Below are 24,010 nucleotides of genomic sequence, written 5' to 3'. Positions count from 1 at the left end.
AACTGCTGACAGTAAAATAGTAAGAAAAATGACGAAACTGCTCTTAGTAATACTGTTTTATCCTGCTCTTAAAAACATCATTTAACTACCTGTAGTAACATATACATTAAAAACATCATTTAACTACCTGTAGTAACATATACATGAAACTGATGAAAGTAATCGCAGAAACATCTTTTAGCTATTGGCAGTAACATCTATCTGACACTGATACCAGATATCGTCATTTAACTTCTATCATTATATAATATAATGTTTATAGGAAATATAGAAAACTCAAAAATTCGTATATTTTAACAGCTGTCAATATCATATAGAAAACAGCTGAAACTGTAGTAAGTGACAATATGTAACTGCTGGCAGTGACATACACAAAGAAATGATAAAGCATGTCGTAGAAACATCATTTACCTGCTGGCGATAACATCTGTAACGGGCTGAGGAGTGTTCGAATCCCGACTCGGCACTTTTCCCGCCTCATTATCGTGGAAGAAGCACAGATGTAAAATCATTGCACATAACACTTAGCAACAGAACATAACAAGTCTTTGGCAATGTCCGTAAAAGAAATGACCATTGAGTAATTTTGTAACAAAAAAAAAAATGAATATCCTTGGACGTTGCACTTGCGCGATCCAATAACATTTAATTTAATAAGAACAACTGAACGCGCACGAGACTTCGTTTACAAGTAGAAATAGATTAAGAACGCTTCAGTATACGATACGGACAAATGTATCTGTGAAGGGTAGGTTTGACGGCCTATTACACATCTGTATTATGCCATTCCCATCACCTAACTGTAATACAGCTTTATTTACTGTTGTAACTGCTGGCAGTGGTAGCAGTTAACTCGTGTTAGTACACACGATGAATTGCTGTCATTGCTGGAAGTTAACTGCGATACGCAATAAACTGCTGTAACTGCTGGCAGTATGAACAGTTAACTGTTGTAACTGCTGGCAGTAGGAGCAGTTAACTGCTGTAACTGCTGGCAGTAGCAGCAGTTAACTGCTCCTACTGCTGCTACTGCTGTACTGCCAACTTCACGCTGATAGTAGTCCTGAAGAAATGCACTATAATACTTTGAAAAAAATAAATGGTTGATTTTATCATAGATGTACGCAAAGTAAAACAATTTGTTATACGATTAACTGAATAAAAAACTGCATATACATTTACTTATGCCTATTTTAACGAAAGGAAAAAGAAAATGAAATAATATTAACGTACCGTAAATTGAAAATATATCCCTATCAAAGATACAACACTTCCTATCTGTATAAGTTTCATTATTTATGCTAGATGGGTCTATTATATTAAAAATTCCGTATACAAATTACATATTCATTATGACTTAACACTTTCCCAAAAAAAGTGATAACGTTACAGTCACTCGTTAGAATATAGCACTGCCAAAATAAACATGCATGCACACACATCCAATGTTGCTATGCTTTTATATCAAACAATATTAAAACCTTTTGCCAATAGTTATTTCATTAGCGTACAAATCATTAAACTTTAAAACAAAAAGATTTGCCGTATTTATCTTAAGTTCGTTGATAAACCATATTGTGTTTTTAAAAATGTAGTATTTTGTAGGACAATGGTAATATTATTTTTATTAAAGGTTAAACAATCAGAGGTCAATAGCTGATCCTATCGGGTTATTTAGTCGTGTGCAATATTAAACAATAGGTAGGAAATTTGAACTTGTAATTCTATTCTTAACCGTGTAATAAGTTAAAGATAAGTTAAAGATTTTTCTCAGGAAATGAAATCTTTTTCAATAATGGAATACACTTTAAATAATAAATTACCGCATTTTATAGGTGTTTTTTATGGTTGGATTATTCTCATTTATGTAATGTTTAAAGAGCATTTTTACAAATTTGGGTAAAAAGAAAACAAATAAAATGTCAAAATGTTCTCCTATAAAGATACATGTAAAGCGCCTACGAAAAGGGCGCTGTATAAATCTGGTCTAATAATAATAATATTATTAATGATAATTATTACTATTTACTTTGCAACTCTTTGCTGAAATCACATGACACATCTATGCTTGACATGTAGGTAGCGTTTTCATAACGAAATAATAGCATTACAGAATTTGACATGGAAACTTAGATCATACACCACCACTGCAATTGGGGTCTCATTTTAAGCTGATTTTGCAGTTTGTGTGTTTGACTGAAAATATTTTAATTGCATCAAACATGACACCCACTTTTCTTTTGATTTTTATTCAGCACTGACAATATTCATTAAGAAAACGACGTAAATTTAACATTTGACATTGACATATAAATAGTTCCTAATGTGTGCTGCAGCCATTGGAAATTTGTCAATATTATAAAGAATAAAGAAGACCAGCTATTTAGTGTATTTATGCCGGGAAGTCATTCGCGCGAGGAATGCGCCAAAATTAAATCGCCCTTATTGGATGTACGCACGTATTGAGTGTTTAACATACATGTAGGTTTAATAGTGTACGTTCAGTGCGTGCGAACACCCAATGCGGGAGAATTAATGCCGACCGCGAAGAATGCCGAATTGCCTCTGGAGAATACGTAACCACACGGAAAGTGCCGAGTGTCAGCAGTACGGATACATTATGATTACCCGCATAATCATTGATAATGTATATATGAGCCGCACCATGAGAAAACCAACATAGTGCGTTTGCGACCAGCATGGATCCAGACCAGCATGCGCACAACTGTTTCTCTATTTCCAATAGGGTTTGAAAGCGAACAGCATGGATCCTGACCAGACTGTGCGGATGCGCAGGCTGGTCTGGATCCATGCTGGTCGCAAACGCACTATGTTGGTTTTCTCATGGCGCGGCTCATATCTTCTTCATCGTTCTTCGAGGTCTGGATTACCAGATTTTGAAGTATCATAACTTTGTTTAAAGCATGTAACGAAAATAATTAAATAGACAATCCTTACATAGCCTTTAGTTTTTAAGTCGAGACAGTTCCTTAAAGAAATGTTCAAAACGTTATTTATCTCAATCATCTTTTTTTTTTTAAATATGTATGCTTTTACGAAAGTTATGTCAACAATATTTCAGCCGTGTATAACAGCGACCATGCAAATTAACGCATGATATAAAGAAACTGAAAACGTCAACAAGCAGCTTTATCAAAGCACGTGTAAATCTATACTGTTTATCATTATGATAAATAAATAAATATCATGATCTTCATAACCATCATTATCTTTGTCATCATCGTATGTACACAAAGTAAAATGCGGCTTTTCGTGTTAAGCCGAGAGGTAAAACTCTAAGCTTATCCGATATGACCAAAATGGTAACTGATTTGCAGTTTCTTAGCATACATGCCCTATCCAGTATGATTAGGTGGAGAAGTGAGGCAGCCAACGGACAGCCAGTGACTCCAACAACAATAAGTAAAAACATGACGTGTCCGGATGTGCCTAAAACATGTAAATGTGTTAAGGTTTAGGAGTGTATCACCAAAACACAGAAATATTTTATAAACGAACAACATCGTTACCAATATTTTACCTGACCATTACATGTTCTGCCGTACTGTCCCGTACTGAAAATATTCTAAAAAGGTTGTCCCCCTTTGAAAATGAATGCCATTTGTAAAGAAATAAAAGTAAACAATCACTGAAGACTGTGTTTCACCTAGTTATGTGAAATTTCAACACTCGCACGCTATTACAAATGCATCAAAACAAACATGTGTAACAGTTCCTTGAAAATGGTGAGTTTTAAAGCGCTTGACTGTCTGGAAGTGGGGCCTGTTTAAACAGTTCTTTTTTCGGAATTCAATGCTTTATCAGTGTACTGACACTTGTTTTGTAGAGTAATATAAGTAATATACACGCTATCATTACAAAAACAACAAAACAAGTGTCAGTATACTAAAATAAACATTGAATTCCGAAAAAAAGACTTCCTAAATGGGACCACTTCCGGCAGTCAAACGCCTTCAAAAACTCACCATTTTCAAAGAACTGTTACACATGTTAGTTTTGATTCATTTGCAATCGCATGCGAGTGTTGAAATTTTACATAATTAAGTGGAACACAGTTTTCAGCAATTGTTTATTTTTATTTCTTTACAAATGGCATTTATTTTCAAAGGGGGACAACTTTTTCAGAATATTTTCAGTACAGGACAGTACGGCAGAACATGTAATGTTTAAGTAAAATTGTGGTAACGATGTTAGTCGTTTATAAAATATTTCTGTGTTTTGGTGATATACTCCTAAACCTTAAATGGCCGTGTAATACTAGTAATAAGCATTAATCTAAGGTATTTATTAAACATGTCTCAGTTTTTCGTTGAATTTACTGATAAATATATACCAAAATTTCATTCCATGTCCTGGCAATTGTTTCAACGCAGTTTGCACGACCAAAACTCGACAGCGTTTGGGATCGAGTATCAAAATGCGTTTGTACCACTTCGTGCTTTAACATAACTACAATGTGTAATCTTGGAGATAAGAACATAGGTCGCGACGGCTACGTTATCAGTTGATGTTTGCAAATCTGTGCCATTTAATGAGGGAACTAGGCTGAAGAACAACATTGAAGAAGTATGCTTGTTCTTATAGGCATTGTTTTAGGTAAATATATTTATAGTTTTTCATGAGTCTTGTTGTTATACAATCAGTCTTACGTTGTAATATTGACCAATAACGAAGTTTGAGGTCAATATTACTTTCATGAATGTTAACAAAGCTGTGGTCAATATTACTTTCAGACATGTCAACAAAGCTCTGAGGTTAATATTACTTTCAGAAATGTCAACAAAGCTGAGGTTAATATGACTTTCAGCAATATCAACAAAACTGAGGTCAATATTACTTTCAGGCAAGTCAAACGGAGGTCAATATTTCTTTCAGGCAAATCAAACGGAGGTCAATATTACTTTAAGACATCTCAACAAAGCTTAGTTCAATGTAACTTTCAGATATGTCAACAAACCTGAAGTCAGTATTACTTTCACACATGTCAACAAGGATGAGGTCAATATTATTTTCAGGCATGTCAACAAAGCTGAGGTCAATATTACTTTCAGGCAAGTCAAACGGAGGTCAATATTACTTTAAGACATGTCAACAAAGCTTAGTTCAATGTAACTTTCAGGTATGTCAACAAACCTGAAGTCAGTATTACTTTCAGACATGTCAACAAACATGAGGTCAATATTATTTTCAGGCATGTCAACAAAACAAAACTGAAGTCAATATTACCTTCAGGCATTTTAACAAAACTGAGGTCAATATTACCTTCAGGCATGTCAACAAAACTGAAGTCAATATTACTTTCAGGCATGTCAACAAAACTGAGGTCAATATTACCTTCAGGCATGTCAACAAAACAAAACTGAAGTCAATATTACTTTCAGGCATGTCAACAAAACTGAGGTCAATATTACCTTCAGACATGTTAACAAAACTGAAGTCAATATTACCTTCAGGCATGTCAACAAAACTGAAGTCAATATTACTTTCAGACATGTCAACAAAACTGAAGTCAATATTACCTTCAGGCATTTCAACAAAGCTGAGGTCAATATTATTTATAGACCTGTCAACAAAGCTGAGGTCATTATTACTTTCATATATGCCAACTAAACTGAAGTTAATATTACTTTCAGACATAACATCAAAACTAAAGTTAATATTACTTTCAGACATGCTAACAACACTGGAGTTAATATTACTTTCATGGCAACAACACAGGGATTAATATTTCTTTCAGACAAGGCAACAGCACTGAATTAAATATTACTTTTAAACATAGCAACAAACTCAATATCACAACACGGTGTGTAGCGTGTGTCAGCAGGGAATACAATATTCGGAGACAGAGTTTCACTTGATACCTTATTTACATGATATCTTTCAAACCAGAATACAAAAAAGAAAGTAACTAAAAGAATGAAAGTGAAAACTTTGGCAAACTTTTAAACGGTCTTTAGTATTTCAAAGTTACACTTGTCTCGAACGTTTTTGATACTATGCTATCTTACAGTGTTGGTGTCTGGAGTAGTGGTGGGTCAGCCTGTAAGTAGCTGTAATGACCTTGACGAACAAGCTTGTCTACTGTTCCAGAAAGCAAAACCTGACCTTTGCTCAGATCCTACATTTTCTCAAGGCACGTGCAAACGTTTCTGTGGAAATTGTCGTGAGTAATTTTCAGTTTATATCAAAGTTAACTTTGTTGCAAATAAAACTGTGTACAAGTAGTATTATGCAGAGTTTCGTTCTCATTTTGAAACACAAAAGTAACATAAAAGCTATCGTTTATTTACATCATCTGTCGCCCGAGAACTTCACAAGTTCCTGTGAGAAGTTGGACTTTACATTTTTTAACAAAAATGTATATTGTCTAAATCGCGGAGTTCATCAGTTCGTTTCTTTCAAGCGTTTTATTAAGATTAAGTCAATTACATACATGACATTAGTAGCACGTTAATGTAAATGATTTCTTTATTTCTGCATGAAGCTCTGGAGTGTTACGCATGTCAAACACCAGTGCTCGACCCTGACGATTGCAATACTACGATTTCATGTGGCGCCAATCAGGTAAAGACAACGTTAGACTAGTCTCGTAAAGGATTTTTACACGCTTTTCTCTTATTTCGTGTACAGTCTTGATAGGTTAGTGGTAGAGCGCCGCTTCGAGTGCGGGAGGGCGCCGGTTCTCTCCCTGGCCGCTTCATATCTAAGACAAGAAAAATAGTACTAGCAGTTTCCTTGCTTGGCGCTAAGCATTAAGAATATAGTTCTAGAACTTGTTAGCCCGGTATCAGTATAATATGACAGGGTGGTGCCCACGGCGTGAAATTTAGTGAGGCATCACTATAATGTTGGCCATTGTGGTCACAGTTACATATATATAGACAGCGTCACACACACACACACACACACACACATTTCGTTTGAAATTGGACAAAGGCAAGTAATATGCTGTGTTTAACACAGTATAACAAAAATGTAAACATTTTCACGTATATGTCATGTTTTTTAGTTTGTGAATAACTAATTTTCCGACTGAACATTTAAAGACAGTATGCAGATAAAAGAAATAACAAAAATATCATCTTTATTCTCATTAGTTTTTGGCAAATTCTTGTGGAACTTTCACAATAATTATATTCTTTTAATCATTTTTAGAAGCTAACTTTTTTTCTTTTGTTTACATTCAATATTTTTAACAGACGTGTATGACAAAACATCTCAAAGCCTTGGATGGACATGACGAATACATCATGATGTGTGAAAAGAAAGAGGTCAGTCAGAAAACCCTTTTTGATTTTTATGAAACCAAACTAGCTTTTGTATTATTTTACTCGACGAATTCTATGTTATATGTCTTTGCATTTTTTTATCGATACTATTCTTCGCATGTCATACTGAAAACAACTGCAGTACTTTGAAGTAATGAAGAATATCAATAAAGAGACTTCCTTGAAAATTTGAATAGATTTTATCTAGTTTTTTCTCTTGTATATAAAGGAATATCAATAAAGGTATTTTGTTGAAAGTTTGAATATTTTCATATATATTTTCATCTATTTTCTTGTATTAAAGAGACGTCTTTGAAAATTTTAATGTTTTCATGTATTAACAGAAGGCCAATAAAGAGACTTCCTTGAAAATATAGCCTTTTCTCGTGTATTATAAGGAAATTCTGTGGTGCCATCCATAAATCTTTTTATAGATTTGTGAAGGCCTAAGCCTGGGTTTTGCCTTTGGTAAACGTGGTTTGATGTTTGACGAGGAGACGGAGGATGACATTGAAGAACACGACAGAAATAGACGTGATGTAACATTGTCCTGTTGTGACACAAATTTCTGTAACATGCCTACAAAAATGACAACTACAACGTTGCCACCAACATCGCCGGGTCCTTTCCCTCAGGGTTAGATTGTTTTAGATTTTTCTTCTTTCATTGTCATGAAAACAATTTTATCATCAATATTAAGGAGTCATTAACAAAGCAAAATCTTATTTTGTAATCTACATAAAAACATTACCAGATTCCTTCCCCGTCATTGAGTGGATTACATGATAACATTTCCGCAATGGCATCTCATCCCCTTTTCAAAATGTCAAAAAATGACATAAATTTGCAATGCTTTACGACCTGAGCTACCGGGCAACGTATATATTTTCCCCAGATTTAAACTGCGGTTGTATATCCTGACCGACGACCCCGTTTTATCAAAAGTCTTCCCCGAATTTCTAGGTGAATAGAGAACAAGGTAAACATTTTCTAAAACCATGTGCAGCAACGGTCACAAGCTGAGTCCTAAATATTTTCGAATGAAAAAAATTATACTCTACAATCAGACCGGAACTCGAAGCTCTAACGATTGAACCCAGTTTTATAATGACATTTTGGACCGTGACACAAACATAAAGTATATTTTTTACCAAGATTTTTCTTTTTGATCCTTAATTCTGTTATCTTTTTGACAATATATTATTGTTATCAATACAAGAGATTTTTCTGCCCATTGGTCAGCGGGAATCAGGTTTCACGCGGTCACTTGACATGAAAAATATGTTACATTATAATCATCAGATATCGCTTCGCACTACCAATCATGTTGTATGTACTATTTTTAGGATGTAATCGGGATATTGTTTTCGTTCTCGATGATTCTGGAAGTGTCGGATCCACGAATTTTAAACATGCGCTAGACTTTGTCAGAAGCATCGTTCAAGAGATTGAAGTAGGACCGACAAAAGCACAAATCGCCCTATTGCCATATAGTACTCATCCCCAGGTAGGATAGATATTATAGCGGGGCCTTCGTGGCCGAGTGATTAAGGTCGTTGACTTTGAATCACTTGCCTAACGTAACGGCTTAGAATTATTTCATGCAAGGAATCTATCTGGCTGGCTTTCGGAAGGTCGGTGGTTCTAACTAGGAGCCCGCTTGTGACTGTAATAATGCCTGAAAGGGCACCTGGGGTCTTCCTCCACCTTCAAGCAAGCTGAAAAGTCGCCATATGACCTATCATTGAGTTGGTTTGACATCGAGCCCAGCATAAAAAGGAATTATTACATTTACTTAGATACGCTCTGTCGATAATCGATGTGCCAACTACTAGAGAAGCTACATTGCAAATTATTTTCTGAACAAAATTTGATAAGCTTTTCTTACCTACCTGGCGGGAATAGTAAATATCCGATCAATATCAATGTATTTTCTTTGAAAATACCTCGTCTAATATGGCGTGCATTCTAGTTACGTCAACAGTATTCTGTTTCTTTGTTTTGTTTGGCAACAACGACGCAGTTTTAGGTAATATGGCAAATGACCAGCTTTTGGTGACAGAGGAGTGAGGTCAGCGATCTTAATTATACCACTACCAGTACTAATAACATTATGACATTATAAACGTTATACAAAATGCTAGAAAATACATAACCAATTTATCAAATAATCAAAACCTTCTCGTTGTTTATCGTCTGATTTACCACGGTTCAGAGTTAAAGTGCGCAGGAATTGAAATGCGACTGCGGCTTCGCCTTTACGCTTTACTCAATAGGGAGAGCTGCGGGCGTGTTTTCTCCGAGACATTTGATAAAGCGTCATTTTGTCCTCCAAAGTTGATTCATGGGGGGAAGTTGGCAGTTACTTACGGGTTAGTAAGGAACAGGTTAGTACTGGTACTGAATGCAGGGAACACTGGTTAGGTTAACTGTCCGCCGTTACATAACTGTTGATAAACGGCGTATACCCAAAACAAAGAACAAATTAAACACATTAGCTAGCAAATGATCTTGCACGTTTGCCTGTGAAGGCTTTCGCTGGGATTTGCAGTCCACGTTGTCCGTCGGAAAAGAAAAATGGTGTCTATAGTTTAAAATACTTGGTCTTTATAAATATATATACTACTATGTCAATCACAGAGTAGCTGGAAACTAGTAACAATACTGTTGCTTTATAAATACCTGTATGTTACCTATTTTTATTGACAACAATATGTAGATGTAACCTAAATACGTGTACGTATATTTTTTACATTTTCATCAATTGCTTAAATACTTTCACTTTGCAGACAGGCTGGTATCTTAACAGATATGACAACAAACTGGACGTGATGAATGCTATCAGCAAGGTCCACTACCTAGGCGGCGGTACACACACAAATGAAGCTATAGAGACGGTGCGCACGCAAATACTGACACCACAGCACGGAGATCGTCCTACAGCTGAAAATGTTGTTCTTGTTTTGACAGACGGCAGGTCGAACAATCATAAAGATACTATTAATAAAGCTAACCTGTTGCACCAGAGTAGTAAAGACGTCATTAGTATCGTCATCGGCTCAGGTACCCAAGTTAATTCAAGTGTCGCAGATAGATAATTGAGGTTTGGGGTACGATATTTAATAAAAAAAATACCAAACAATAATAAAAACACTTGAAAGTTTAATGTTCTCCACCGGGAGAGTTGCCCTTTAAGATTATTAATAACATTCTATCATAAAAAATGACCAACCGCTAAGCTAAAAGTAAAGGCCACTGTTTAAAGTCAAACGCTCATGTTGGTATTTTCTGCTAATGTTAAGGATGTGCTATAGACTGCAAAAACCAGTGTATTGTATTCATTGTCCATTCCACAAATCATTCATTGCTCGATCGTTTCACTCTAAAATAGGATATAAATACTCTTTCTCAATAACTGGCAACTTTGTTTTCCGGTTCGTTCTCTCAACCATATACATGCACCCCTGTATTTTACTGTTTCTAAAAATATGTATTTCAAATCTATATTGATACAATTCGATTTGCAGTTAGGGCTTTTACATTGCGAGAAAATACTAGTACTGTTTATAGCTCTAACACAATATTTTACAGGCATCAACACAAATGAGTTGAACGCTATTGCAACAGACAGTCACCATGTGTTTGACCTGCGTAGTTACAACATCCTAAGCACAATTCTTCCTCAGCTCATGCAAATCATATGCAATGCTTGAAATTGTACTACCAGTTGTAAGTAGAAATAAAAGGCAACTTCAAAAACGTATTGAATTTAATTTCATGATCACTTTCTGTACAAAACAAAATCCAGCGGCTTTGTTTAGTACAGTTCGCCTTATAGAAACAGCCCCGGTAGTCTGTCAGCCTCTCCCCGTCCCTTAGTCTGGCTTCGGAAGCTACATACTGATGAAGGTGATACTATCATTATGTTTAGCTAAGGCAGTGTATTATTGATTAGTACTTTCATTAGTTTTAGTTGCTACGATATGCTCTTAGGTGTTATACTAATTATGTTCAGTCGTGAAAAAGAACTGTTAAATGGTACAGTCATTATGTTGTGTGCTGATTATATTTTATTCTATCAAGTCAATGTGTTGTTCGGTGTAAAGTTCTTAAATTAAACAGGCATGTGGTAACAAAGTTATGTTCAGTTAAAATGATATGCTGTTTGGTGCTCTACTCATTAACTTAACATGAGGACCTTTGCAGCGAACAGTACATCACCTGAACTGAACATAATGATGGTATCAGACAACAGTTAGTGTTCACGGCTGAACATAATGGCTACAGTACACAACAGCATATTAAGTTATCTTAAAATAATGATAGTACCAATTAACAGTTCTTTTTCACGACTGAACATAATTGATGTAACATACAACAGCATATTATTGCAGCTGAAGATAATGGAAGTATCACTCAATGATACACTGCCTCAGCTAAACACAATGATAGTACCACTCAACTGTTTATTTTCATAGTTGAACATAATGTGTAGAGCTCAAAACAGCTTATTATTATAACAGAACATTATAACTGTAACACCCAGCAACACATCATTTTATCTGAACATAATTTTGTTACCACATGTCTGTTTCTTTTAAGAACTGTATATAACGACTTTTACACCGAACAACACATTGACTTGACTGAAGAAAATATAATCAGCACACAGCATAATGGTAGTACCATTTAACAATTCTTTTTCACAACTGAACATAATTAATATAACACCCAAGAGCATATCATTGCAGCTGAAAGTAATGTGAGTACTAATCAATAATACATTGTCTCAGCTAAACATAATGATAGTACCACTTAACTGTTTATTCTCATAGTTGAACATAATGAGTTTAGCACCAAACAGCATATTATTAAAACTGTACATAATAATGTAACACCCACAGTGCATTTTTTTAACTGAAAATAATTTTGTTACCTCATGCCTGTTTTTTTCAAGAACTGAACATAACGACTATAGCACCCAACAATACATTGACTTGACTGAAGAAAATATAATCAGCACACAACATAACACTTCAATAACTGGACACATTGGGATTTCCACCCAGCATATTGTATCTCGGACTCAACAGAACGACATTTAACAAGGCATATCAGTCATTCTAAACAAAAGACAATCTAGGCGTTCCATAATAATCGATTCAAGCATTCGTTTGTTTTATACAACATTACTCATTTGTGGGAATCCTTAGTTTTATAATTACCGTATATAGCAACCTATAAAATACATGTTCCCCTTTTATTAAGAAAACGGTACAGAATACGAAACTGGTCCCTGTCACTATAATGGTGAGTGGTATTCGCCGTCCAGCCTTCATTGTCACGTTTTTTTCTTTGTTTGTTTTCTTTTATATAAAAAAAACAGTGATAAGTATTGCATACAATTAAGTTCAAATCTAAAACATCACTATATCTGATCCATTATTTCGTCATTGGTTATCCAAATTGCGGAACACATGGTACAATATTCTGTTTTTAAAAAGCAATGTTATCACGGTCTTTTAAGGTTACAACACACTCAGTAGCTGTTCTTCTTTATTCTATATAAAATTAACATATTACCAATGGCTGCAGCACACATTTGGACCCATTTTAAATGTCTGTAACTTACATTTTCTTGAAGAATATTGTCAGTGCTGAATAAAAATCAAAAGAAAAGTGGGGGTCATGTTTGATGCAAGAAAACTATTTTCAGTCCAACACACAAACTGCAAAATCAGCTAAAGAATGACACCCCAAATTGTAGTGGTTGTGTATATGATATAAATATCCATGACACATTCTGTCATGTTATTATTTCATTATGAAAATGCTACTAACATTTTTTCAAGCCATTTTCCTATTTAGTGTCTGTATGCTTTAAGTCGACTAGTTAAGCAATGAAAGTGGCCATCTTCTAGTCCATCTAGAAGACCAATTATCCAGTCACTGAGTATTTATGTATCTTTTTATGGATTATACACTTTGTCCACTAAATATATCAGTTTAATTTCTTTTTAGAATTGCTTCAAATGTTTAAAAAAAAAATGTACTTTGTTTTTATTTTTCAAGCTTTCAGTCTGTTCGATTCTAATGAGAGGTAGAAAGGTTAAGTTCTACTGTTTCAAGTATTTTACGGTCAGTACTAAACCACGAAGACTGCTTACTTTTATAGTAAACAGCACAGTAAACAATGTTTTACCGGTTGCACTATTATCAAAGTACATGTATATTGCAAATGAAATACATTTGTTCGAGTTGTTTTTGTGTGCCGCAGAATTCATTCTGATACGGCTTAGCCCAAATGAGACATGTCTAAGCAATGTCGGGCTTCTGTATCTAAACTGCTTGTCGCTCTATTAAGATGAAAATAGACCTGTGTATCAAAGTGGCAGGGGCCAGTTTCGTATTTGGTCCGGGTACGTTCTTTAAATTAAATAGGTAGATGTACTTTAAAGGCATTCATATTCAACTGGGTGTTTATGGTGTTTATAGAACTAAAGATTCCTGACTATTAGTTATCATTGTGTTAAACAAATGAATGCTTGAATCGATCTTTCTAGCTCCATGTAGACAGCCGAGTCTAAAATCTAACCTGAGGTAACGGAAGTCAGACGGAATAGAAACGGTCAACCATCCATCCATCCATCCATCCATCCATTGAGAATCAGCTCAAATTTGCAGAAAAAGTAAACGGACGGTTATGAGGCACTTTTCTTTCCACCAATATTTTTGTCTGATCACATACTTTGAAACTATATATGTGTTTTAGATCTGTCATTTGAAGATAATGCGGTACGGGTCGCGCAAGGTGTACATTTTGGGCCATTTTTGCCTCAAAATTTAGTGTCCTGAAACCAGAGTTTTACTCGCTTTTATCATAGAATCAAAGGACTAAGTCTGATATTAGTCACATGGTTTAAAGCAATATTTTCGTTTTATGTCTCATTTAGGAAGCGGTTAAATAAGGGTCATCATAGGTAGAAACTCTTTTAGTACATTACGGCTATGGAAAGGATACTATGAAAATGTGTCTATAATGTAAAACATGTTGTAAATGGAAATGGTGGAGCTTATGTTCAGTCACAACGCTCAGCGTACACATGTATTTTGCAAGTGACTTGCATAGATATTCAAGCATCTATCAATATGACAAAAGATTCTTGCACATCAGTCCAACTGACATTTGATTCGTTCTTATCAATTCCCAGTAGGCATTTGACGTCGGTTAGACGTCGTATAGACGTCGGACCCCGACGTCGGATTAACGTTGGATTTTGGTTGGATTTGCAAACCGTTTAGACGTCGGATCCCGACGTTGGCTAGACGTCGCAATCCGACCATTTTCCAACCAAAATCTAACCACTTTCCAACCAAAATCTGACCAAATTTTCAACAGAATTTGCAATCAAACAAGTAATCAACACATGTATTCATCATCTTTATTTCACATTATAGCGACATAAGTCTAATATCATAAATCCAAAAAGGTAATCCAGTAACTGAAACTTTCAAGTTTAGTCATGTCTGCATGATTCTTCAACACCGCTAAAATTCCCATCTGAAATGTATAAAATTTGACAGTTTCATCATTTCATAAAATTTGAAAACTTATACAAGTATGCTAGAGCTATTACTAAAGAACATAATTACTACGTGCAAAACAAACATGTTACATTTTAAATTCTATAACCTTATAAAATATAATAATGAAGTTTTATGTTAAACTCAATTGATTTTTAAAGTAATAAACATCATGCATCAATCTTTGAAAGAATACGTAACATTAAAAAGAATAACTATTAAAAGTACAACTTTCAAAAATCTGCTACTCACGTTGCGGATCCCTTTGTGTAAAGTAATTTATAAACTTGCTCTGTCTTATCCCACAAATATCAAATTACCGGAAGACTTGTGTAAACCGATGCAGGCTTTATCTCGCGAAGGCATGACTAATTAACAACATGTGTAGAAGAAGATCCTTTAATAAATAGGTGAATTTAGAATACTTTATACATGTGTATAGAATGCAATTTTTTCCTGAACAGTTTTAAACTGGTAAAAAAAGAAATCCGTTTCCGAAAATAGACAATCTCATGCGAATTTGTAACATAATTAATGATAATGTTTGATGTGCTAATGAACTATTATTTATAAGCGCATGTTCAGGCATAATTATCTTAAAACTATACTAGCAAAATTACACCAGTTAATTTCATAAATGAAAACATTTAAACAGACTTTCTATCCAACCTAATTCCAACGTCTCCTAGACGTCTAAGTCTGACGTCTATTAGACGTCGTGGTTATGACATTGGTTAGACGTTGGATTCAGGTCGCCGACGTGGCGACCAAAATCCAACGTCTAACCAACGTCGGTATGACGTCAGGTGTTTACTGGGTTATTGTTGCCGTTTTACTATCTCTTATCTGTATTCAAAAGCCAAATGTTATATACTGATGGAAAGGTCGTCACTTTAGGTTCACAATCATGACACCCTGATCATAAAACTCATTTGAATGTAGAAGTCGCAAGGGCTTTTTGTCATGACACTGTTCAGGAGCTCAGTTAACAGATTTTTTCGACTTACCTTACATACATTGATATTTGATATGGAACAGTACATTCCACGTGCGGTCATACTGTTAGTCAACATTATTGGTAATGAACAAATTACTAAATCTTACATGTAATGATATTATGACTTGATTATACGGGTAATATATATACTAAAATATGCTGCTCTTTTTGTATAAGCGTAGCATTTTAACACAGTGTTTTTTTTTTGTTTACTTTCCAGAATTTCACTCATTTGTAGTAACTTCATTTATGTTGCATCTTAAATCATTTATGAGGTCAATTATTTCCGCAGGGAATCACAAGAATCCAATTGAAGTGAAATGCTTTGGAATTTCTATAAATTCATAGTTAAACAAATACTAGGATTTCACTTTGACGCATCAGTATCATCGTGAGAATCAGGAGGCTTTGAGGGACATTTCTGTTGGAATAATGGGAGGATTCAGTTTGTTCACCTGAACATTTTCTACATTTGTTATAACCTTCCATTTTCGGTTACAAAACAATCACTATTACCGACTGGACTAATATATGCGAAGTTACCATGAATGTCACTTCCACAATGGCCATTTACTATAAGCAATAAGTATCATTTACAAAAGTCAAATAGAATGTTACACTCTCTATTGTATATTTTATCTAACGATGGTCATTGTTCAACATATATGTCATACATAAGTAATGCATACTCTTCCAGAAAAGCGGAAAGCCTTGATTTACCTACCAACAATGTCCATTTAAACTCAGGGTGTTCTCGCATTAAGGTCCCTTGTACTATTTTAAAGGCCTTATAAATGTCGGTATTAATGGCAACTAAGTCTTGTTCAAGGAGTGAAATACCTTCCTTTGCTGAATTCATTATAATTATATGCCAGCGAAAGCCCTGATGGTAGATATGTAAAACGTAATAACAAGCAATTTTCATAACCACAGTGCGCCTTTTCAACGCGCAGGAATGCAGCAAAATTATTTCAAGACTTTATTCTATTTTGCTGATTTGAGCTCCGTTTGGAACAATAAAAAAAAAACAGAGTAAATTGCTTGTTCTGTGGTAAAGTTATAGCACGAAGCTTCTTAATTGACTCTCGTGTTTCTGTTTCATTTTCGACAAGCATTCAACGGTAATAAGTAAGAAAAAGCAATGATTTATGATGCATCTCTAAAATATATCTTTTGACAGAAAATTTTATTGAAGTTGATACACTGACATTGAGCAGCCATATGTTTTTCTCGGATGCTGTAGTTCTGAACAATCCCTCAAAAATGTTTGTATCGTAATTTGCCCTACTTATTAAGTAGAAAAAATCATCAATTTAATTCATTACTACAATATATCAACCTTAGAGATAAGAACACAGGTCGCGACGCCTACCTTATCAGTTCAAGTTTGCAACTTTTATCGTTTAATTAATGAGGGAATTAGGCTAAGGAACTACTTGGAAGAAATATGCTAGCTCTTATAGGCGTTATATTAGGTAAAATATTTAGTTTCTTGTTCTAATATTGTTATAGTCTTAAATTGAGGTCAATATGTAGTTTTATTAACCTGTCGGACAGTAATATTGACCAAAGACATAAATTTAAGTCTGGTCGACAAAACTGCGCATTGACCGAAACAAAAGTCTACAACTGGTATGATATATACGCTTGTTGTTTTATCCCTTTTCGCTTCGCAAAATCTCATTTCAAGTCGTTGATATCAAAGTCATTATCGGGTTTTGTGGACCAGGCTTGCTGCGTTTATGGCCAGGCGATGAGCACGTTTCACAGGGTATATAATACTTCCTTAAAAACTCATTTTCAAGATATTTCAATTCAAAACTTTAGTAAAATCACCTTTCTCACTAAAACACTACTTATTAAAATGCATGCATATTCCATGTTGCAGCTAAATTGTACATGATTTTGTTTAGCATTTCAAAAATACACTTACTCTAAAGGCTAGATTAATTATAATTGAGCCATGAGAAAATCAACATAGTGGGTTTGCGACCAGCATGGATCCAGACCAGCCTGAGCATCCGCGCAGTCTGGCCAGGATCCATGCTGTTCGCTAACAGTTTCTCTAATTGCTATAGGCTTTGAAAGCGAACAGCATGGATCCTGACCAGACTGCGCGGATGCGCAGGCTGGTCTGGATCCATGCTGGTCGCAAACCCACTATGTTGATTTTCTTATGGCGCGGCTCAATTATTCTATACTATCTTACAGTGTTGGTGTCTGGAGAAGTGGTAGGTCAGCCTGTTAGTAGCTGTAATGACCTTGACGAACAAGCATGCCTACTCTTCCAGAAAGCTAAACCTGACCTTTGCTCTGATCCTACATTTTCTCAAGGCACGTGCAAACGTTTCTGTGGAAATTGTCGTAAGTATTTATTTAGTGTATATATATATGATTTATTTTTGTTGTTAGAAACACAATTTTGACATAGCAAGTTTTATCAGAGTTTGATTTTCATTTTTAAACACAAAAGCCACATGAAAGCATTAAATAGAACAAACCAGAATCTATAGTTAGCATGTATACACGTACCTTCCAGCAGCTGAACTTTTTTGAGAAATTGTAACAGAAAGGTGACTTGTTCTAATTGCAAATATACCAATTCGTTTACTCTCATGTGCTTTCGTTTAGCTCAGTCCTTAAAAAGTCGATAATTAGAAGCATTTTATATGTACAATGTATATGATTACCTTATCTCTGCACGAAGCTCTCGAGTGTTACGCATGTCCAACACCAGTTCTCGACCCTGACGACTGCAATACTACGATCTCATGTGGTTCTAATCAGGTAACTGGGCTTGTATAAGTTTAGATTTTGTATACATGTTTCCCTTATTTTCATTACTAATCGATACACTTTATTTCAATAATGATGGATAGAATTTATTACATTACTAATTAATACACTTAACTTTTATTTCATTGTTATTGTATTCCATTTATCTACACTGTGCGTCATTATTAATGGAAACAATTTATTTCATTGCGTATGGATACATTTTACTTCGTTTTTAATGGATGCAATTCATTTAATTACTTATGGATACACTTTACTTCGTTTTTATTAGTTGATGCAATTCATTTCATTACTTATTGATACACTTTACTTCGTTTTTAATGGTGGATACACTTTACTTTGTTTTTAATGGATGCAATTCATTTCATTACTTATGGATACACTTTACTTCGTTTTTAATGGATGCAATTCATTTCATTACTTATGGATACACTTTACTTCGTTTATAATGGATGCAATTCATTTCATTACTTATGGATACACTTTACTTCGTTTTGAGTGGATACAATTCATTTCATTACTTATGGATACACTTTACTTCGTTTTTAATGGATGCAATTCATTTCATTACTTATGATTTCATTACTTATGGATACACTTTACTTTGTTTTTAATGGATGCAATTCATTTCATTACTTATGGATACACTTTACTTCGTTTGTAATGGATGCAATTCATTTCATTACTTATGGATACACTTTACTTCGTTTTTAATGGATGCAATTCATTTCATTACTTATGATTTCATTACTTATGGATATATTTTACTTCGTTTTTAATGGATGCAATTCATTTCATTTCTTATGGATACACTTTACTTCGTTTTTATTAGTTGATGCAATTCATTTCATTACTTATGGATACATTTTACTTCGTTTTAATGGATGCAATTCATTTCATTACTTATTGATACACTTCACTTCGTTTTTAATGGATGCAATTCATTTCATTATTTATGGATACACTTTACTTCGTTTTTAATGGATGCAATTCATTTCATTACTTATGGATACACTTTACTTTGTTTTTAATGGATGCAATTCATTTCATTACTTATGATTTCATTACTTATGGATACATTTTACTTCGTTTTAATGGATGCAATTCATTTCATTACTTATTGATACACTTTACTTCGTTTTTAATGGATGCAATTCATTTCATTACTTATGGATACACTTTACTTCGTTTTTAATGGATGCAATTCATTTCATTACTTATGGATACACTTTACTTCGTTTTTAATGGATGCAATTCATTTCATTACTTATGATTTCATTACTTATGGATACACTTTACTTCGTTTTTAATGGATGCAATTCATTTCATTACTTATGGATACACTTTACTTCGTTTTTAATGGATGCAATTCATTTCATTACTTATGATTTCATTACTTATGGATATAATTTACTTCGTTTTTAATGGATGCAATTCATTTCATTACTTATGGATACACTTTACTTTATTATTAATTGATATGATTTATTTCATTATTAATGTATACAATTAAAATAGGAAATAAATAATTGGTTAGGTACCACATTATTTTAGAAAAGTGTATGGCTTTCATAAGGAAAACAACTGTTCTTTTTTCTGAAGTAACATTAGAAAACTATGACAGTCTAACAAGTCTCTCGGTTGTGCCTTTTTTATAAATAATGATGACCTACAAAATAAAAATCTGATGTAGTACGCATGTATAGTAATAACAAAAAATAACAATTGTTTTCATTGTCACAAAACAGCCCGGTTTACAATTCATGTGCTTGCATTTCAAAATCGAACCTTTCCATATTTAGTGCCTCATTCGATTTTGCTTTTAGACATGTATGACAAAACATCTTAAGGCTTTGGATGGACATGACGAATACATCATGATGTGTGAAAAGAAAGAGGTCAGTCAGGACATTGATCAGATTCCTATTTTTTTCTTTTTGAATAATAATCAAGCTATTGTTTTCTTATTCTTTTGTTTAACAAATTGCTGTTTGTATTACTTTAATTGTTTGTGATTTTTTTTATTGGAAAGAACAACCGGAGATGTGCCATATGATAAAGACTGCCAATAAGAAAAATTCCTTGACAATTTGAATATTTTCGTCTAGCCTTTGGTCTTGTATTATTGATTAATGTTCATCTGAAAAATCGGCGTTGCCATATAATCTATTTATAGATTTGTGAAGGCCTGAGCCTAGGCTTTGCCTTTGGTAAACGTGGTTTGATGTTTGACGAGGAGACGGAGGATGACGTTGAAGAACACGACAGAAACAGACGTGATGTCACACTATCTTGTTGTGACACAAATTTCTGTAACATGCCTACAAAAACGACAACTACAACGCTGCCACCAACATCGCCGGGTCCTTTCCCTCACGGTTAGATTGTTTTTGATTTCACTTCTTTTATTCCTTGGAGAAAATCTTATAATCAATAATAGTCACCGGGTTCGTGACCAAGTTAATTTTTTTTAAAAATTTTTACATACAATATTATTTTAACCGAAAACATTATCTGGTTCTTTCTTAGTGGTTGGACGGTTTATTTAGTACATATACTTTGCTCTGTTAATATGACACCAACATTTTGCACACAAACATTATTTCCCAACATTAAGGATATCTGTTTACCGGCTATCTCAACAAATCCTAGTCTTATTGACAAAAGTGTTCCTTTTCCTTTTCTTGACAACGCCATTTACTTCAGTACAAGAGGTCATTTCCTTTAATACTCAGTGAGGTCATGTTAAATACAAGGTGAATCATCATAAATATAACATGACCGTCGAAATAAGCCCCATTCGCTCATTTCCCGTTTAATATATCTTATTTTTAGGATGTAACCGGGATATTATTTTCGTTCTCGATGATTCTGGAAGTGTTGGAACCACAAACTTTAGACATGCGCTTGACTTCGTCAGAAGCATCGTGCAACAGATTGAAGTCGGACCGACAAAGGCACAGATCGGCCTGCTGTCGTACAGCACACATCCCCAGGTAGGATAAAAATCATTATGTTTACTTAGCTACGATCTGTCACTAATGATTTCAATATACTAACATACCAGCTGATAGAAAGGCTGGCGGGGAAGTCATTACCGAGAATCGATATCCATGTATTTTCTTTGCAAATACCTTGTCCAATGTGGTGAACGCTCCAGTGATGTCATCAGTACTTTTCATATTAACTAAAGTCAGATTTCTTTAAAAAAAATACCCGAATGCACGTGCTTACCCGAATACACTTCCATACATGAATACACCTGCATATCTGAATACACATATATACAGAATACACTTACATGCATGAATTCACTTGCATACACGAATAAACTTGCATACATGAGTAATATCATCATATTATCTTTTAAACTTTATTGTTTTTTATTATTGCTTTCATTTATGTGCTCAGCCGCTGTGTACGAGTACACATTTACACATACCCATGTACTGTTTATGGGTGACTGCTTTTTCTGAATGTGGCTTGTCTTGTTGGACTTTTGTCCATGTATATTTTTTTTGTATCAATGTCACAAGTTCTTATACACATTATTAAGAGTGTTATTTTAATTTCACTGGCCGACTGCAGTGACTGAAAAGGCTTTTGTCAATAGAAAGTTTTATTAAATGAGGTTATGACCCAATTATTTTAAGACATATTGCATGTTTGGTATTCAGCTCTTTTGCAGTGTGATGCTACGCTTTCCTCTTTTATTATTTTTCTGACGGGACAAGTAAAAAACTATTATAAACAGTTCCTAAAGTCCGCTGAGACTGAGCTGCTTTGTTACTTGTCTTCTAGCCTGTTTCTTCGGGCACTTAATGGTTTTTCTGTTGCTGCTCTGCTTCCTGCAAATTCTTTGAGTAAATACGTTTTGAGGGCTTTATGTTTTCTTTTATATACATTTACACGAACATAGTTGTTTTAAGTATTCTGCCTTTAGTCATCAATACCTTCTAAAAGATTCATTTGGAGGGGATAACTTTTATCTACACTGACCTGTAACTTTGGAATACGACAGGGATAAAGAGAGGAGGTTTACGTCCAATTAACTGGTTTAAGCTCTCTACTGTTGCTTTTTCCCACTGACTGTTCCAAGGTGGAGCCTCATGTTGTTTCTAAATGTGTTTTGTAATTTCATTGTCTACATGTTTAACTCTGTGTACTTTTTAGTTTTATGTGTACATGTATATGTCTATCGTTCAGAAATAGATACGTACACTTGTTGAGCCGTGTATGTCTTGAGGATGGTTGTTTTAGAAAGTTGTTTTCTTGGAACATGTCTATTCCTATTTGATCTTAGTCATTGTTATTTTTCAGATGTTTTATATTCAATTTGCAGGTTGGTTGGTATCTAAATAGATTCGACAACAAAGTCGACGTAATGAGTGCTGTCAACAAGGTCCATTACCTAGGTGGCGTGACACACACCAATGAAGCTCTTGAGACGGTACGCACACAGTTATTGACACCGCAGCATGGAGATCGTTCTACAGCAGAAAACGTTGTACTTGTTCTGACGGACGGCCAGTCGAATAATCATATAGATACGATCAGAGAAGCAAACCAGTTACACCAAGATAGTAAAGATGTTATCAGCATTGTCATCGGATCAGGTAAACATTTTCATTCGAGGTGCTAATGCGTGATATTGTTATTTCAAATCGTTGATAGAGATATGACATTTAATACAACTTGAAATTTGAAACGTCCATGTTCATCTGTAGACATGATCCTTTCATACTTTTGATATACATTTTATCACAGCTGCAATACTTCAATATCAGTATTAGATGTTTAAGTTGGTCTTCGTGCGAGTTATTTCAGCCCTATTCTCACACTTGTGTCCAGAAAGTTCTCGAAAATTGTAACAAATACTTTCACTAACAACCAAAACGTCAGATGGAAAGACTTTACTGAAAGCCGTTTAAACAAAAATACCATATCCATAGCCCATTCTATAACTCATTCACCACTAGAATAATTTTGATATTCACACCAAATTTAGACAAATGGACAATACCTTAAACGCTTGCACGCTTTCCAATAAAATTCTGTTTTTCGGTCCTCGCTCTCATATACATGTAGCTACTTATATTCTGCCGTTTCATACGGTACTTTTTCCAGATGTAAATTTATATAAAACGATAGCTCTTAATCGATATTTTGCAGGCATCAACACAAACGAGTTGAACGCCATCGCAACAGACAATCATCACGTGTTTGATCTACGTAGTTACAACAACCTGAGCTCAATTCTTCCTCAGCTCATGCAAATAATATGCAATGCTTGAACGTTTATAAAGAATAAAAAAACACAGATTAAAGGAAAATTTCACAATGA

General features: G+C 34.4%; 3 protein-coding genes across 3 annotated transcripts in view; 2 read left to right on the top strand and 1 right to left on the bottom strand.

Annotated features, from left to right (window-relative positions):
* LOC123559381 (uncharacterized) overlaps nucleotides 1–1,587 on the bottom strand; it is an 85,179-nt gene extending 83,592 nt beyond the window's left edge. Inside the window, exon 1 of the mRNA XM_045351121.2 lies at nucleotides 1,234–1,587. Coding sequence (XP_045207056.2) covers nucleotides 1,234–1,293 — 60 coding nt within the window. The 5' untranslated portion in view covers nucleotides 1,294–1,587. The remainder of the gene's footprint in view (nucleotides 1–1,233) is intronic.
* A 2,918-nt stretch (nucleotides 1,588–4,505) lies between these two features.
* On the top strand, nucleotides 4,506–11,052 carry LOC123560407 (collagen alpha-1(XII) chain-like). The gene is made up of 8 exons (XM_045352601.2): nucleotides 4,506–4,617; nucleotides 6,032–6,184; nucleotides 6,506–6,585; nucleotides 7,221–7,292; nucleotides 7,724–7,925; nucleotides 8,636–8,796; nucleotides 10,079–10,352; nucleotides 10,881–11,052. Exons 1-8 carry the CDS (start codon nucleotides 4,590–4,592, stop codon nucleotides 11,000–11,002), a joined length of 1,092 nt encoding a protein of 363 aa, XP_045208536.2. The 5' UTR covers nucleotides 4,506–4,589; the 3' UTR covers nucleotides 11,003–11,052.
* Nucleotides 11,053–17,211: 6,159 nt separating this feature from the next.
* LOC123560408 (collagen alpha-1(XII) chain-like) lies at nucleotides 17,212–24,010 on the top strand. The gene is made up of 8 exons (XM_045352602.2): nucleotides 17,212–17,345; nucleotides 18,082–18,234; nucleotides 18,578–18,657; nucleotides 20,493–20,564; nucleotides 20,843–21,044; nucleotides 21,502–21,662; nucleotides 23,009–23,282; nucleotides 23,839–24,010. Exons 1-8 carry the CDS (start codon nucleotides 17,318–17,320, stop codon nucleotides 23,958–23,960), a joined length of 1,092 nt encoding a protein of 363 aa, XP_045208537.2. The 5' UTR covers nucleotides 17,212–17,317; the 3' UTR covers nucleotides 23,961–24,010.

The sequence above is a fragment of the Mercenaria mercenaria genome, chromosome 10, assembly GCF_021730395.1.
Source record: "Mercenaria mercenaria strain notata chromosome 10, MADL_Memer_1, whole genome shotgun sequence".
NCBI classification, from domain to species: Eukaryota; Metazoa; Mollusca; class Bivalvia; order Venerida; family Veneridae; genus Mercenaria; species Mercenaria mercenaria.
The sequence above is the reverse complement of the archived record's forward strand: the minus strand, read 5'-3'. Positions and strand labels throughout refer to the sequence as shown.

Bases quoted from the DNA above. Each gene is read 5' to 3' on its own strand.
- LOC123560408 (XM_045352602.2), top strand. From the start codon at position 17,318: ATGCTAGCTCTTATAGGCGTTATATTAG. The intron at 18,658-20,492 runs GTAACTGGGCTT...TTTTGCTTTTAG, and splicing joins TCTCATGTGGTTCTAATCAG to ACATGTATGACAAAACATCT. The intron at 20,565-20,842 runs GTCAGTCAGGAC...ATCTATTTATAG, and splicing joins TGATGTGTGAAAAGAAAGAG to ATTTGTGAAGGCCTGAGCCT.
- LOC123560407 (XM_045352601.2), top strand. From the start codon at position 4,590: ATGCTTGTTCTTATAGGCATTGTTTTAG. The intron at 6,185-6,505 runs GTGAGTAATTTT...TTCTGCATGAAG, and splicing joins ACGTTTCTGTGGAAATTGTC to CTCTGGAGTGTTACGCATGT. The intron at 6,586-7,220 runs GTAAAGACAACG...TATTTTTAACAG, and splicing joins TTTCATGTGGCGCCAATCAG to ACGTGTATGACAAAACATCT.